The sequence below is a fragment of the Lipotes vexillifer genome, unplaced genomic scaffold, assembly GCF_000442215.2.
Source record: "Lipotes vexillifer unplaced genomic scaffold, Lipotes_vexillifer_v1.1 scaffold522, whole genome shotgun sequence".
Lineage (NCBI taxonomy): Eukaryota > Metazoa > Chordata > Mammalia > Artiodactyla > Lipotidae > Lipotes > Lipotes vexillifer.
Window position 1 is genome coordinate 835,194 of NW_006780291.1, and position 18,105 is coordinate 853,298.

An 18,105-nucleotide genomic window follows, 5' to 3' on the forward strand; every position below is an offset into this window, starting at 1 on the left:
GTGGTGCAAGAGGGTTCCCTTTTCTCCACACCCTCTCCAGCGTTTATTGTTTGTAGATTTTTTGATGATGGCCATTCTGACTGGTGTTAGGTGATACCTCATTGTACTTTCGATTTGCATTTCTCTGATGATTAGTGATGTTGAGCATCTTTTCAATGCATTTGTTGGCCATCTGTATGTCTTCTTTGTAGAAATGTCTGTTTAGGTTTTCTGCCCATTTTTGGACTGGGTTGTTTGTTTTTGTGATATTGAGCTGCATCAGCTGTTTATATATTTTGGAGATTAATCCTTTGTCAGTTGCTTCATTTGCAACTATTTTCTCCCATTCTGACGATTGTCTTTTCATCTTGTTTATGGTTTCCTTTGCTGTACAAAAGTTTTTAAGTTTCATTAGGTCCCATTTGTTTATTTTTGTTTTTATTTCCCTTACTCTAGGAGGTGGGTCAGAAAGGATCTTGCTGTGATTTGTGTCATAGAGTGTTCTGCCTGTGTTTTCCTCTAAGAGTTTTATAGTGTCTGGCCTTACATTTAGGTCTTTGAGTTTATTTTTGTGTATGGTGTTAGGATGTGTTCTGATTTCATTCTTTTATATGTAGCTGTCTATTTTTCCTAGCACCACTTATTGAAGAGGCTGCCTTTTCTCCACTGTATATTCTTATCTCCTTTGTCGAAGATAAGGAGATAAGAAGATTAGATAACCCATATGTGCATGGGTTTATCTCTGGGCTTTCTATCTTGTTCCATTGATTTAGATTTCTGTTTTTGTGCCAGTACCATACTGTCTTGATTACTGTAGCTTTGTAGTATAGTCTGAAGTCAGGGAGCCTGATTCCTCCAACTCTGTTTTTTCTTTCTCAAGATTGCTTTGACTATTCGGGTTCTCTTGTGTTTCCATGCAAAATGTAAAATTTCTTATTCTAGTTCTGTGGAAAATGCCATTGGTAGTTTGATAGGGATTACATTGAACCTGTAGGTTGTTTTGGGTAGTATAGTCATTTCCACAATATTGGTTCTTCCTGTCCAGGAGCATGGAATATCTCTCCATCAATTTATGTTATCTTTAATTCCTTTCATCAGTGTTTTATAGTTTTCTGAGTACAGGTCTTTTGCCTCCTTAGGTAGGTTTATTCATAGGTATTTTATTCTTTTTGTTGCGGTGGTAAATGGGAGTGTTTCCTTAATTTCTCTTTCTGATCTTTCGTTGTTAGTGTATAAGAATTCAAGAGATTGCTGTGCATTACTTTTGTATCCTGCAACCTTACCAAATTCATTGATTAGTTCTAGTAGTTTTCTGGTGGCATCTTTAGGATTTTCTATGTATAGTATCATGTCATCGGCAAACTGACAGTTTTACTTCTTCTTTTCCAGTTTGTATTCCTTTTATTTCTTTTTCTTCTCTGATTGCTGTGGCTAGGACTTACAGTACTATATTGAATAAGAGTGGTGAGAGTGGACATCGTTGTCTTGTTCCTGATCTTAGAGGAAATGCTTTCAGGTTTTCACCATTGATAACGATGTTTACTGTGGGTTTGTAGTATATGGCCTTTATTATGTTGAGGTAGGTTCCCTCTGTGCCCACTTTTCTGGAGAGTTTTCATCATAAATGGGTGTTGAATTTTGTCAAAAGCTTTTTCTGAATCTGTTGAGATGATCATATGGTTTTTATTCCTTAATTTGTTAATGTGGTGTATCATGTTGATTGTTTTGCCTATATTGAAGATTCCTTGCATCCCTGGGATAAATCCCACTTGATCATGTTGTATGATCCTTTTAATGTGTTGCTGGATTCTGTTTGCCAGTATTTGTTGAGGATTTTCGCATCTGTGTTCATCAGTGATTTTGGTCTATAATTTTCTTGTTTTGTGACCTCTTTGTCTGGTTTTGATATCAGGGTGGTGGTGGCCTTGTAGAATGACTTTGCAGAGTGATCCTCCCTCTGTAATTTTTTGGAAGAGCTTGAGAAGGATAGGTGTTAACTCTTTAAATGTTTGATAGCCTTTTTCTGTGAAGCCATCTGGTCCTGGACTTCTGTTTGTTGGAAGATTTTTAATTACAGTTTCAATTTCATTGAAACCTGTGATTGGCTGGTTTATGTTTTCTAATTCTTCCTGGTTCAGTCTTGGAAGGTTGTACTTTTCCAAGGATTTGTCCATTTCTTTCAGGCTGTCCATTTTATTGGCATATAGTTGCTTGTTGTAGTGTCTTAACGATCTTTTGTATTTCTGCAGTGTCAGTTGTGATCTCTCCTTTTTCATTTCTTTTTTTTTTTTTTTTTTTTTTTTTTGCGGTACATGGGCCTCTCACTGTTGTGGCCTCTCCTGTTGTGGAGCACAGGCTCCGGACGCGCAGGCTCAGCGGCCATGGCTCACGGGCCCAGCCGCTCTGCGGCATGTGGGATCTTCCCGGACCGGGGCACGAACCCATGTCCCCTGCATCGGCAGGCGGACTCCCAACCACTGCGCCACCAGGGAAGCCCCTCTCAGATTTTTTTTTAACTTCATGCTTCCAGCTATCATTTTTTATAGCTCTTAATGTGCACTATCTCTTTCAATTCACATCTCTCTTACAATTTATTCCTAATTTGTTTGGGACTGAAGCCTCCAAATGTCCAGCCTTTTAAGAATTATTCTTACTTCAAAGATCTTAGTAATGGCCTCGGGGTGAATAGGTGGATGTAGTTTTTTCCTCTGATTAAATTTATGAGTTTTTTAAGTATATAGCTAAAAATGGATTCTCCCTAAGGTATTTTCAGTTTCAGTATCATTTTAAGGATTTCATTCTAGTTGCAATCTATTTAATTTCTTTGAGGTGTTATTGGTGGTTTTATTTATAATTTAAGTAAAAGCTACAACTTGGACAAACCTTAAACATTATGCTAAGTGAAAGAAACCAACCAGATACAAAAAGTCACATATGGTTCTTTGTATGAAGTATCTAGAAGAGGTAAATCTATAGAAATAGAAAGTGGTTTAGTGGTTGCCAGGGGGTGGAAGAAAGGGAGGATGGAGAATGACTGCTAATAGGTATGGAGTTTTTGGGGGGGGGGGGGATGAAAATGTTCTGGAATTAGAGAGTGGTTATGGTTGAACAACTTTGTAAATGTACTAAAAACCACTGAGTTGTACGTTATATCTCAATTTTTAAACTCTAAGTGGAAACAAATTTTTCTAATAGACCCTTCAAAACACTTTCTGGATCTAAATCTGTACTTTTTTCTTTTATTCATTGGTTTAGATTTTGAGTCTCAAATGTAATTTACAGTGAAAGCATAAGTTGTGTTTTCCTTAAGGATAATAGAAGTACAGTTGTACATACAGTTGTACAGGTAAATGAAAATTAGATAATTGTTCATAAAGAAAACAAAAGTCTTAGTAGAATACTGTCTTGCTCTAACGACTTAGCATCATCAGTATGTAGGTGTTAAAGAACATATGTATGTGAGTCCTAAATATCAAAAGAATTTTAAGGACTGTCATTTTTTTTTTTTTTTTTTTTTTTTTGCGGTATGCGGGCCTCTCACTGTTGTGGCCTCTCCCGTTGCGGAGCAACAGGCTCCGGACACGCAGGCTCAGCGGCCATGGCTCACGGGCCCAGCCGCTCCGTGGCATGTGGGATCATCCCAGACCGGGGCACGAACCCGCGTCCCCTGCATCGGCAGGCGGACTCTCAACCACTGCGCCACCAGGGAAGCCCAAGGACTGTCATATTTTAATAGGAAAGGATAACAACTAAAAATAACAAAAAACCTATTAATCTATTTTTCATTTAGCATAAATTATAAAAAATGTTTAAGATGTCAATTATATAGTCTTATTTTTGTTTTCATTATTATTTAATTTTGAGTGTTTTTATACTATATGTAATTTTTTTCTAATTTTGTGACTTGGTCTATGTAACTTTTTCAATCTTTAAATTTTTTATTGACAGTCTTGCAGGTAGTTTTTCATTCTGGTGTTTGAAAATGAATAATTCCTTTGGGCTGTAAGCTGTTAAGCACATTTTTATTTTTTTGTTTTTAGGCTATGGAGTTACTAGTAGAGAAAGCAATCAGTAGTGCTTCTAGTCCTCAGAGTCCTGGAGATGCACTGAGAAGAGTGTTTGAGTGCATTTCTTCAGGGATTATTCTTAAAGGTAAGTTTTACTTCATTTATAATGTTTGTTTTTGTGTTTGATGGTTGAATGAGAACTCTTCTTTATTTTACAAATGGATGATGGTAATGCTTTTTTCTCCCTACGGTGATTGCTGTAGGTAGTCCTGGACTTCTGGATCCTTGTGAGAAGGATCCCTTTGATACCTTGGCAACAATGACTGACCAGCAGCGTGAAGACATCACATCCAGTGCACAGGTACCAGTGTGTTCCTAATCCCAAAGCTTTGTTCTATCACTGCCCTTAAAGTTTTGGTTTTTTATAATTGTCCTTTAGAAAAAATCACTGTAAGTAAACCCTTAGAGAGGTTATAATTTAAACTAGATTTCATCAGTGTAATCTTCAAGTTTATTATTTTAACTGTGTGTGTGTCTCTTTAAGTGTATTATATAAATATAAAAATACAGCAGTATTTTCAGTGTCTCTAAATCTCAGTATTACGTTGTATATCAAGATCAGTAGAGAAGCTATTTATGTCCTCTGTATGTACAGAAGTGATATGTTGTATGGTTTATGGAAATTTTTGTTATGATTTAGCCTTTCCTGCCACTGAAAAAGCCAGCTAATGTGGTAATTAAAAGTGTGGGCCCTGAAGTCAAGACTCCCTGAGTTTGATACCAGCTCTGCCCGCTCATCTGTAAGGGATAAGAGCAATGTCTGTCTCAAATAGGATTGTTGGGAAGATTAAATAAGTTAATATTTCAATCAGTCTAAAACTGCTATTGCTTTCTTTTTTTGAGTCCAGAAGTGTACTAAGAGGAGAATAAGGTTAATCCGCCCCCTCAAAAAAGGAATTAAGTAAACCTTGTCTCCTTTGATATTGTTTAAAAATTCCAAGATGACTTTTTATGGGAATAATTTCAGTATCCTCAAATTTCGTTTGCTGCTAAATAATTTACAATTACACAGTAGAAATCTCTTGTTAGAATTTAGGAATATATATCAGTCACATGCAGAACAAGAGCTTACAGTGTGCACTCCATCCTCAGATGCTATTTTCGTTTTCCTTACTGGAGTACTCTTCTATTTAGAAACTCCTAGTATTAGAAAAAGCTGATGATCAGTAGCAGTATGTCTGTGGTAGAAGTGTATTACTATTCATTATTATACACCAGATATCTTTGGATATTTTCTTTTAATACAGAAGAAAACATTATTCTATCTTTGGGAAGGACCTTTTGTAAGTATCTCTAAATAAAGAATCAGTATTCTGTTATGATAAATATTCCTAGTTTCACTTCAGAAAGTTAACAGCCTTATAACTTAGATGAGATAGAGAAGTACCCAGTACTGCCAAAGATCCAGAACTGCAGGCTTACACAGAAAGCTGTATCAAGTTCCAACCAAGATGCAAGATGATTTGGGGACTTTTCAAGGTTTGAAAAGCCAATCAATGTATGAGGAGAGTTCTAAGGAACTAGAATCATCTAATCTGGAAAAAAGTTTTAAAACAGTAAATTCTCACTTGGATGATTGTAGTCAATAACTGTATCTCAGCTGAAGAAAGTTAACAGGGGTTAAAAATAGTCTGAATAGCAGCCACTGTGGAAAACAGTCTGGCACTTCCTCAATAAGTTAAACATAGTTACCATATGACTCAGCAGTTTGACTCCTAAGTATATTCAAAGAACTGCAAATATATGTTCATTAAAAAGTTATACACAAAAAATAATTTAAAAAATTTTTTTTAATTTTAAAAAGAATTTATGCACAAATATTCGTAGAAGCATTGTGCATAATTGCCAAAAAGTGGAAACATCCCAAGTGTATATCAGTTGATGGATAGGTGGATAAACAAATGCGGTATATTCATACAGTGGAAAATTACTCAGCCATTAAAAGGAATGAAGTGCTGATACATAATATAATGTAGATGAATCTTGAAAACCTTAATGTAAGTAAAACAAGCCAGACACAAAAAGTCATATTGTATGATTTCATTTATATGAAATGTCCATAGTAGACAAATCTATCAAGATAGAAAAGTAGATTAGTGGTTGTGAGGGCCTCAGGGTAGAGGAATTGAGGGATGACTGCTATTGGGCCATGGGGCTTTTTTACGGGTGAGAGGTGGTGATGAAAATGTTCTGGAATTAGAGAGTGGTTATGGTTGAAAAACTTTGTAAGTATACTTAAAAAACCCACTGAATTGTACACTTTAAGAGGACAAATTTGATATGTGAATTATATCTCAAGAAATAGTCTAAACAGTTATATTGAAGGTTTAACTATGTAGTGAAAATTGCCATTTGATCAAATGACTGTAAAATTTCCTTATATTAGTTTAAAGGGTATATATCCCCCAGAAAACTAGGGAATTATGTCACAAATATCTTGTGACACATAGGTCTTGTGACATTGATGCCTAACATATTCCTATGTATACATAGCCACATAGTGAAAAATCTTTTTTTTAGTTCATGAAGTAACAAGTTGTAGAAGTATAATCCTCATTTTGTAAACCTGGGGGGAGGTGTGTGTGTGTGCGCGTGCACGTGTACCCCATGCCTGAGCCTGTGTACATGGGCATCCACAGGAAAAGTGGGAAGATGAGTGAATATGAACCAAAGAGATGTTCATTCAATAAGTGAGACACTTTTTCTTTTGCTGTATATTGTTTTAGGATTTTTTTAATCAACATTATACTAATTTTTTAAGAATTATTTTTTTAACTTATGCTTTAAAAAACAAAACAGCATGTACACATTAAAGCCTGAAAATAAAAACATCAGAACATATGGAGTATTTCATTTGTGAAATTTAATATCGTTCAAGATGTTTCTTTCATTAAACATGCTTTTTTATATTGTCATTTGGGGCTATAAACCTAATAAGAATTAATAGTGGCTTTTTAAATTAACTAAATTCTGACTCTTTTTGTTGTTGTTGTAGTTTGCATTGAGACTCCTTGCATTCCGCCAGATACACAAAGTTCTGGGCATGGATCCACTACCCCAAATGAGCCAACGTTTTAACATCCACAACAACAGGAAACGAAGAAGGGATAGTGATGGAGTTGATGGATTTGAAGCTGAGGGGAAAAAAGACAAAAAGGATTATGATAACTTTTAAAAAGTTTCTGTAAAATCTGCAGTGTTAAAAGGCAACAGGTGCCCATTTGTTGGCTGTTTTTCATTCATAATGATGTCTACTTTGAAAAAATTATCAAGAATTTAAAGAATTTCATGGAAGAACCAAGTTTTTCTATGATATTAAAATCTTTTAATGTACAGTGTTAGGTATTATATGAATGGAAAGACACCCCCCAAAAATTGTGCTCCAACTAGGGGAAAAACAATTGTTCTGATTTTTTTCCCCATTATTTTTGGTTTTATTTACTGGTTGCCCTAGCTCCCCCTATATTTGTGTCTTTTATTAACTAGTCCTATTAAATCTTTACTATATTTAATGCAGTATTTGTGCTCAGTTGCTATGTGTATTTTGATATTTTTATTTAGAGGTTTTGTTTGCTGTTTGATACTAGTTGTTACTTTGTGTTACAGATATCCTTTACCCTCCTAATATTTTACAGCAGTACGTTTTTTTGTAACGTGAGACTGCAGAATTTCTTCCTTTTGTTATTCCTTATGTGATAGATTACAACACAAAAAAGTTATCCTGCCATTTACGTGCTCAGAACTGAATGTTTCTGCAGATCTTGTGGCATTTGTCTCTCTAGTGTGATATATAAAGGTGTAATTAAGACAGATTTCTGTTAATCTAATCAAGTTTGCTGTTAGTTGTGCATTAGCAGTATAAAAGCTAATATATATTATATGGTCTTGCGACAGTTTTAAAGCCTCTGCATAATTGATAATAAAAATGCATGACATTTTTGTTTTTAATACTTTTAAAATTATAATTTTAGGTTTGACACGTAGATCTTTGTACAGTTGACTTTTTGACATAGCAAGGCCAAAAATAACTTTCTGAATATTTTTTTCTTCTGCGTAAGTGGAAAGGGCATTTTTCATATATAAGTGGGCTAACCAATATTTTCAAAAGGAACTGTATCATTGTGCAACTAACAACAGTAACTAGCCCTTAATTATGAAGACAGTTCATTATTGGTGTGTGTGAGATTACTCTAGCGACTATTACAGTATAATAATAGTTGAATTATCCCTCCCCCCTGTCCCCACACCCCATCACCCAGATAATTTATAGTTCTATTAACAGTGAGGTTGATAAAGTATTACTGATTTTTAAAAATTAAGGTTATCTAAGGAAAAAAAACAGAAAATTATTTGGTGTGGCCATCTTACCTGCTTATGTGTCCTACGAAAAGCTAAATATTCTAGCAGTGGTGTAATGAAAAGTTACATCTTACTGTTGATATATGTATGCTCTGGTACACAAATGTCATTTTGTCACAGCACTACAGTGAAATACACAAATAAAAACTTAAATTCATATAATGACTTAACTGTATTATATGTTAGAATTGACATAAATACTTCTGCTTTGAAATGACGTATGCTTCAGTAAAACCATATTCAAATTTATTGGCTACTTACATCTTGTTATTTCTGACAAATGATGTTTCCTGGGCACATAATTTCCAGAAAATTGTGTAATTCAATACCATATTGGTTCAATTTCTTTCTTGGGTCAGAATCTTCCCCCAGGCTCTTAGAGGACCAGGAGACTGTAGGAGACAACCGCTGGGGAAGTAGAACAGGAGACTGTTTTTTCTCCCAAATTTTGTCACATACTATCTTTGTAACTCAAGCAAGCATCTTTTCTTTTTTTAATCTTTCCGGGTCTCATTTTAGTCACCCAGTAAAAAAATTTGGAATTTTGTTTCTCACAGTTCTCTTACTTAAGAGAGAAGAAAAGAACTGACATTTATCACTCACTAATGACAGACACCACGCGTTTTCCTGTTTAAAACTATCATAACAAATTAAGAATAAGTGAAGGTGCTGTATTTCTTATTTTTTACATGAGGAAACTAAAGCCCAGAATGGCTAATTAAAGTTAGTACATCAATTTAGTGACAGAGTTGAAATTGAAAGTCGGGTATCAAAGTTTACGCTCAGCACTTTGCCAGCCTGCTCCCTTCATCTTGCAAGTAATTATGTTCTAAAAATGTTCTCAGCCCAAGTTCCAAATTTTTGCATTTAGTTTCAGGTGTCTTCATCCAGATATACAAGTGGTGCCACTTAAATTTTTTTTACAAAGATAATTATTTCAGTATTATTTATTTTTTTGCATGGCGTAATGGTTTTCACAGCTGTAGCTAGATTCACATTAGCCATCTTATATGAAATAAAGTTGACTTGAGTATTTGTTAATATCTCGTCTGCTTTGACAGTTTTTAAAGAAAATTATAAACTTTCTAGTCAAAAGAAGCATTGGTTATCGTGCTAATGCATTCTTGAACCAGTTGTTTCGGCAACTAATTTACTTATCAGTTTTCTCTGCATCTCAAACTAGCTCTCCTTGTTATTATAGTGCATGCTTATGTTTCAGTAATGATAACCCAGATAAAACAAATTAATTCAACCATCCCCCAATTACATGATGCATTACAAATTAGATTTTTGTCTTCACCACTATTGTTTCTTCTATTTCTTTAAATAAGCTAGTATTAAAAATGAAAACTTCATCTCTATCCAAAACGATTGTTCCCTTTCTTGTCCAATATCTTTCCTCAAGATTGAGGAGTATCAATGAAAAGGGTGGAGTGAAACTGAGTGAGGCCCTGTAGGGCTCCCAGGTATGGAGGCCCTTTTGTCCCCCATTTCCTGTAGTCAAGACTCCAGCCTCCATGACCTTCCCTGAGTTCCAAAGGGCAGATTCGAACAGAGAAATGTAGTTTTCTTCAAGGTCAGGAGCCCACTGTGTCTCCCTTTGCCTGGCAAAGAAATAAAGCTATCCTTTTCTACTTCACCCCCCAAAAAAAAAAAAAGGAAAAGGAAACTTGCATAAACAGCATAAGAAAGGATCTCTAATTATTTTAAGTCAACAGTATTTTAAATCTTTTTTTCTTGCTTATTGACAAAGCATCAAATCTTTTGCATGGTCATGCTATTACGTTGTCAGTATATGTTGTGAATTTAAGTTATAAACAGTTAGTTTAATGGATTCATCATCTTTTGTACTGAATTTGGCAGAGCTAACTTAAAAATTTTTTCCCAATAAAGGGCAAATTTTATAGTGTCATAGATAATATTCATAGCAGTGATCTCAAATTTGTTCATGAGAGTCATGTGGGGACCATTCTAGATACTAAGATTCCTAAACCCTAATTCCAGAAATTCTAAGGAGGGCCAGAATAAGCCTGAGAATGTGCATTCTAAGATGGACTTTCTCTTAATTGTTTGAATGGATTGTTCATAACATGTTACAAAAGTCAAAAATTGTAAAGGGATTTATGGCATAAAATACCTTCTACCTCCCCCTGTTTTCCCATTACGTGGTTCCCCTTTCCAGAGGCAGTGTTATCCATTTGTATATCCTTCCACACGTGGTCTGTGCACATGTCAACATCAACATGTGCTCCCCTTTGTCTTTATACAAATGCCTAGATACTGCGTACATTGTTCTGAACCTTGCCTTTTCTCATTTAATGTATCTTGGAGTCTTGGAGGTTGTTCTGTATCAGTACACATAGGGAAACTGCATTTTTAACAAGCGCTGTAGGATCATCCCAAATCAATTTTTTTCTTCAATTATAGGTGGTTCTGATGCAAGTTGTACATGGATCATGCTTTAATAAACATGCTTTACAGTTCAGAATTAAATTATATTTTAAGTTTAGTATTAAAGGTATTTTATGATCAGCTATACAATATGGTAATAAGTTTATTGCAGTATTTAGCAAATCATAATATCCCTATTCCCTAAGCAATTTTATTGATTAGTTGTTTAGGTAATTTTAGTAAGCTATAGTCTAGTTAATTTTAGTCCTTTATCTTTTTTATTTTCATAATAATCTTTATTTATTCCGACATTTGATAAAAGTGTCACAGGCAGGAGTGAAATCATTACAATGACATAAGTACAGACCAACCTCAAGTGCAGAGTCAAATGGCCAAAAAGCACATGAGCAGCTCACAGCTCCGTAACGTGTGTACTCACACTACTCTCCCCATACCACCCACATCCCAGCGGTCACAGGCGCTAAGTTCCGTTAGTCCTCCTTTATCTTGCTTAGTGTAATAATAGATGTAAAATAAAATCTGCAAAGAAGAAACAATTCTGTAACTAAAAACTTTGAGTAATATTTTTGAACGATGCTTAAACTGGTTCCATGTTAAATACAAAGTTACTCTATTCACTTTAATATAGTAAGATACTGGTACTAGAGACAAAGGGTCTTCAGTTTGGAAAGAACTGTTTAATCAGTAACCTAATGTGAAATATATTTTTTTAAAGTAGGTAATCTGTTGCATGAAAGTACGAAAAGACGGTTAAGTTGATCCCAGCTAATTAATCACTCATAAAATACGTTAATGTTAGAGAGTTGACAAGTAGAAAGGGGAAATGGCAGAGAACATAGTTAGGGCTTGGATCAATATAGGCCCTATATTAAATAAATACAGGATAATGCAGTACAACAGGTTCCTGATGGGAAAAAGTCCAGAGTGTTGTTAATTTACCTTGAGCTTTGCCATAAGCTGTTTAAAAAGAGCAAATTGTACTTCAGTGTGATATAGTATGCATTATAATGTAGACAAAAACAGAAGGCCTGCCTTTTGCTAATGCATAATGTGGAGGGCTGGAAGGAAGTTAAAACCTGCATTACCAATCACAACTAATTTTAGTGAGCACTGGAAGCCTTTTTTTTTTTTTTTTTTTTTTTTTGCGGTACGCGGGCCGCTCACTGTTGTGGCCTCTCCCGTTGCGGAGCACAGGCTCCGGATGCGCAGGCTCAGCGGCCATGGCTCACGGGCCCAGCCGCTCCGCGGCATGTGGGATCTTCCCGGACCGGGGCACGAACCCGTGTCCCCTGCATCGGCAGGTGGACTCAACCACTGCGCCACCAGGGAAGCCCTGCAAGCCTTTTAACAGCGAAGGGCGCATCCTTGTATCCTTTGTCTTAGTGATATCCAAAATTGAGAGATATACAGTCCTCCTACACTGGGCATTAGTCACACCATATCTGGAATCTGGTGTTCAGTTCTGGGCATTAATTTTAATGTGATATTCAAAAAAGAGTGACCAAGATAGTGAATTTGTTCAAAATTATGGCATGTAGTTGGAACCGCAGAGAAGGAGGGACAAAAGATGATATGAGAGAGAGAAAGGATTTTAAGTACCTTCTAATATGAATAGCTATAGGAAAAAACCAAACAATTGAAGAAATGGCTTTTTTAAAAATATTAACTGCAACAGTAAAATGAATGGGGTTACTTACAGAGAAGTTGTTGCCGACCCCTTACGTTGTTCAAGGGTCAGCTGTAGCACTTTCCATGGTTCTATCATTGGCATCTTATATGTACATGCTATTGATAATCTCATCCACCTTCCAGGTTTCATCAGGTACTCCTTTTGTTACGTTTATTTCCAAATCCTTTCTCTCAGTCCAAACTCCAGTCTTGCCTTTTTTCTTTCTGCCTCCAGTCTCTACACTATTCAACCTACAGCCCCCAGAATGTTTTTCCTAAAGCACCAATTTGATCATGTTATTGCTCCTTAAAAGAACTTCAAGCAACTCCGCATCACTGTGCTAAAATGGTACATGTGGTTTCACCCTTGAGATATCACTAGGTGATAGGTATTCATTACATATGAGCAAACCAGGGTTTTGAGATTAAGTACTTTGCTGTTGCTGTAATAAAGATCATTTGAATATCTCTTCTTGAATGTGTCAGGTCATCAGAAAGCTGCGTACTTGGAGAGTCCTGTTGACCTCAAATCCTGAACTTTTAACCTTTATGCTATGTACCTCCTATAGATTTGTCCCTTTTAAAAAAAAATTTTTTTTAATTGAAGTATAGTTGACTTACAAAGTGTTAATTTTTGCTTTAGTCAAACCTCTTTCTGCAGAATTTTAATGCTTAAGACGTAATGTACAAATAGATCTTAAGTATCCCAATTTTGGTCCGCTCCGAAGACCTGCCCATTAGCCTTTTTTTCTCCTCGTAATTCTAAAGAACCTACAAAGGTATAGCTCTTTCAAAGGTCAATGCTTAAGTAAGGATAGGAAAAAAGGAGGAAAACTCACCTGAGCCAGGAGTCAAAAATGACATCTAATATACTATACCCAGGATGTAGCTGTGTCTCATTTGGCCCAAAGACTGTTAGAAACTTTGAGCCAATAGTAAAGATTTCACATGAAAATCCCAATTTGACTTCTCTTGAAAAACTGGAAGATCTGATGACATAGAGCATGTGTTCCTATGATGAGAGTAATGGCTACTCCCTCTAGAGGATAAATTTAAGACAAAGCCTGTTCTGGACAGTTTACCAAAGCCTCTACTGTTCCCTATTTTGTCTACCAGGCTGGCCCTGTGGGCATTTGGTTTTATTATATTTCAGATCGTGGACTTTTTACCTATGGACTCTTCCAATCTGCATGTGCAACCACATATGTTAAACTGAGGGGCAGACCATCTCTAAAATTAGTCAGTTCCAAAATTCTTTGATTCTGTAATCATGTGTTTCTCTCCTATATACTAGGATATGTGATGTCTCCCACACCTAACGTAAAGGACAGTCGTAAAGAAACACTTGGTGCACTTCCTTCATTGACCGTTTCAAGAGAAATGTCAGGAAGGAGGCCTGAAGTTGAAGCAAGCTACAGCCTCAAAGGAATCCTTTATTTCAGAGCAGAGATTAAAACCTATCTCCTAAAAATCTCACAGTAACATTGGAGCAGCCTGCCTGTCTTCCTGTCTGCTCTTTGGTTGGATTAAGAGAAGGAGGGAGAAGATTTCAGATGGCAAAATTCTTAATTATATGTGTTCTTAATTTTTTCCTTTTTATGAAATAGTGCACATCAAAAGAGATAAAAAAAGGAGATGGCTTAGTATATGGTGTAGTGGAAGGGGAGCTACAACTAAATACTTAATTGAAACCAAATTTATGAGTTCCAGGTCCTGATAAGATGAAGTAAACACCCTCCTCCCCGTCTCTTCCTCGGAATTCAACTATAAAATCTGGATAAAATGCATAGAACAGCAGTTTGAGGACCCTGAACCATAGTTAGTAGCAGACATATTGGAGAAGACCAGAACTGAAGTATATCAAACTGACAATTTTGCCATCTTTCCCCCTCCAGCAGCAAACTCACTGCTTAGCCTTGGACATGAATACGGCCATAGAAGTGTCTGGTAGAATTCAATAACTAAAGCTGCAGGTTTCTGGCCAGAGGATTGAAAAAGGGAGCCCTGGGGAACTGAACACACTGGGCAGATTGGGGAGAGGAACGAGCTAGGGCAAGTGACCCCATAAAGTTAGTTATGACTAATACAATAATAATTACAGTAATTTTTTTCTCTGGAGCTCAACCCCGACTTACTTTATGAGGCCAACATTACCCTGATACCAAAACTAGGTAGAAACAGTTCAAAGAAACTCAGACCAATATACCTGATGAAATTAGACTGAAGAATCCTTAACAGAAGATTTATCAAATCAAGTCTAGCAATATATATAAAGAATAATCACCACAACCAAGTGGAGTCTATCTTGGGAATGCAAGGCTGGTTCAATATGAAAATATGTGAATTTTAGTACTAAAAATATAAAACTATAAAATTTAAAGAAAAATAACTGGGGAAATCATTATAATATATCAGAGTTGATATTAATAAATATGTTCAAATCATTTTTTAAATAAATTTATATTTTTATTTTTGGCTGCATTGGGTCTTTGTTGCTGCATGCAGGCTTTCTCTAGTTTCAGTGAGTGGGGCTACTCTTCATTGCGGTGCGTGGGCTTCTGATTGCAGTGGCCTCTCCTGCTGTGGAGCACGGGCTCTAGGCACGTGGGCTTCGGTAGTTGCAGCACGTGGGCTCAGTAGTTGTGGCACACGGGCCCAGTTGCCCCACGGCATGAGGGATCTTCCCGGACCAGGGATCGAACCTGTGTCCCCTGCATTGGCAGGTGGATTCCCAACCACTGTGCCACCAGGGAAATACCTGTTCAAATCATTTGAATCTGATTCCACTAAGAAAAGAATTGGACACAGGCATAAAGATTTACTACCTGAATTGTCAAGAATTAGAAAAATGGGACATCTGTGTAGTGGATCATTACAAATAATGATGTAGCTGTGTGTTTATTGACATACTGAGATTTTCATAAATCATATATGTAAAACCAATATCTGTATAAAAGTCCACATTTGTGGGCTTCCCTGGTGGCACAGTGATTAAGAATCCCCCTACCAATGCCCGGGACACGTTTTCGAGCCCTGGTCCAGGGAGACCTCACATGTCGTGGAGCAACTAAGCCCGTGCACCACAACTACTGAGCCTGCGCTCTAGAGCCCACGAGCCACAACTACTGAAGCCCACGTGCCACAACTACTGAAGCCCACGCACCTAGAGACCATGCTCCGCAACAAGAGAAGCCACTGCAATGAGAAGCCCACGCACCACAACAGAGTAGCCCCTGCTTGCCCCAACTAAAGAAAGCCCGCACCCAGCAAGGAAGACACACGTAGCTAAAAATAAATTTAAAAATTGATTTTTTTTTAGAAGTCCACATTTGGGGCTTCCATGGCGGCGCAGTGGTTGAGAGTCCGCCTGCCAATGCAGGGGACACGGGTTCGTGCCCCTGTCCGGGAAGATCCCACATGCCGCGGAGCGGCTGGGCCCGTGAGCCATGGCCGCTGAGCCTGTGCATCCGGAGCCTGTGCTCCACAACAGGAGAGGCCACAACAGTGAGAGGCCCGCGTACTGCAAAAAAAAAACAAAAACAAACAAAAAGTCCACATTTGTGATACATGCATCCACATATGCAGACACACACACACAGAAAAAGTCCTAACTCAAAACTATTACATTGGGTATATGTATAACTGAATCACTTTGCTGTACACCTGAAACTAATACAATATTGTAAATCTGCTATTCTCCAATATAAAATAAAAACATTTTTTTAAACTATTAACATTGGTTATCTCTGGATTATGAGATCTTGAGTGACTTTTTCCACTGATTCAGATGATTTGACAATGAATATGGAATACCTTGGCAATAAATTATAAGATATAATCTTTCTTTAAAAGGGTAAATGGGCAATGTACATGGCTGGACAATTCTTAAGAAATATATATTCTCAAAAGAAATATAAATAGCCAATAGCCATATGAAAACAAAATTTCAACCTTACTAGTAATCAAATAAATACAAATTTTTAAAAAGTAATAAGCTTTTGTCAACCAGATTGACAAAGGTTATAAAGATTGAAAATATCAAGTAATACCAAGATCTCAAAGGCAAAGGCAAGGGCACCAGCTCAGTCAACATCTGAATTATCTTTTTTTTAAATGCAAATATACAGAGAGAGATTTTGACCCAGCAACTGAACTGCAAAGAAGTTATCTTGGGGCTTCCCTGGTGGTGCAGTGGTTGAGAATCTGCCTGCTAATGCAGGGAACACGGGTTCGAGCCCTGGTCTGGGAGGATCCCACATGCCACGGAGCAACTAGGCCCATGAGCCACAACTACTGAGCCTGTGCGTCTGGAGCCTGTGCTCCGCAGCAAGAGAGGCCGTGATAGTGAGAGGCCTGCACACCGCGATGAAGAGTGGCCCCCGCTTGCCACAACTAGAGACAGCCCTTGCACAGAAATGAAGACCCAACACAGCAAAAATAAATTAACTCCTACCCCCAACATCTTCTTAAAACAAAACAAACAAACAAACAAAAAGAAGTTATCTTAAAGTATTAAATCTAGGGAACAGTTCTCGGAGTTTTCTGAGATGCTGTTTGTGGTTTATAATCCTCAAATTTGGCTCGAATAGAATTTTCCACTTCTTTCATGAAAAAAAAGAATTAAACCTAACCAGATAAGTATAGGAAACTATAAATTAAAATATATTTACAGAAGCATTATTGGCAAGTGGGTAAGATTAGAAACAAAATGTCCAATAAGTATTTTAATGAAATACAGCTCAATCATCTAAGTGATGTTATAGATCAGTGATTCTTTTTTTTTTTTTTTTTTTAATTTATTTATTTTTGGCTGCGTTGGATCTTCGTTGCTGCATGCGGGCTTTCTCCAGTTGCGTCGAGTGGGGACTCCTCTTTGCTGCGGTGCATGGGACTCTCACTGCAGTGGCCTCTCTCGCTGCGGAACACAGGCTCTAAGTGCACGGGCTTCAGTAGTTGTGACGCACAGGTTCAGTTGCTCTGTGGCACATGGGATCTTCCCAGACCAGGGATCAGATCAAACCCGTGTCCCCTACATTGGCAGGTGGATTCTTAACCACTGCACCACCAGAGAAGTCCCTAGACCAGTGATGCTAAAGAGGAGTGCCCCCTCCTTAAAAACCACTCATTCAGGGCTTCCTGGTGGCGCAGTGGTTAGGAATCCACCTGCCAATGCAGGGGACACAGGTTTGAGCCCTGGTCCGGGAAGATCCCACATGCCGCGGAGCAATTAAGCCCGTGCGCCACAACTACTGAGCCTGCGCTCTAGAGCCCGCAAGCCACAAGTACTGAAGCCCACGCGCCTAGAACCCGTGCTCTGCAACAAGAGAAGCCACCGCAATGAGAAGCCCGCGCAATGCAACGAAGAGTAGTCCCCTCTCACTGCAACTAAAGAAAGCCTGCGCGCAGCAACGAAGACCCAACGCAGCCAAAATTAAAAATAAATAAATAAATTTATTTTTAAAAACCACTCATTCAACCCCTGCTACTCATGATACTCATGAGACGGTGTTAGTTCCCTCAAGAATGTTAGGTCAGGGGGCTTCCCTCGTGGTGCAGTGGGAGTCCGCCTGCCGATGCACGGGACGTGGGTTCCTGCCCCGGTCTGGGAGGATCCCACATG

At 37.5% G+C, this 18,105-nt stretch overlaps 1 protein-coding gene across 1 annotated transcript in view; it reads left to right on the forward strand.

The window, feature by feature from the left end:
* The window catches only part of ZFR (zinc finger RNA binding protein), an 86,313-nt gene extending 77,659 nt beyond the window's left edge, over positions 1–8,654 (forward strand). Inside the window, exons 18-20 of the mRNA XM_007453358.1 lie at positions 4,020–4,131; positions 4,250–4,347; positions 7,042–8,654. Of these exons, the coding sequence (XP_007453420.1) occupies positions 4,020–4,131; positions 4,250–4,347; positions 7,042–7,221 (390 nt within the window). The 3' untranslated portion in view covers positions 7,222–8,654. The remainder of the gene's footprint in view (positions 1–4,019; positions 4,132–4,249; positions 4,348–7,041) is intronic.
* Positions 8,655–18,105: the final 9,451 nt, after the last annotated feature.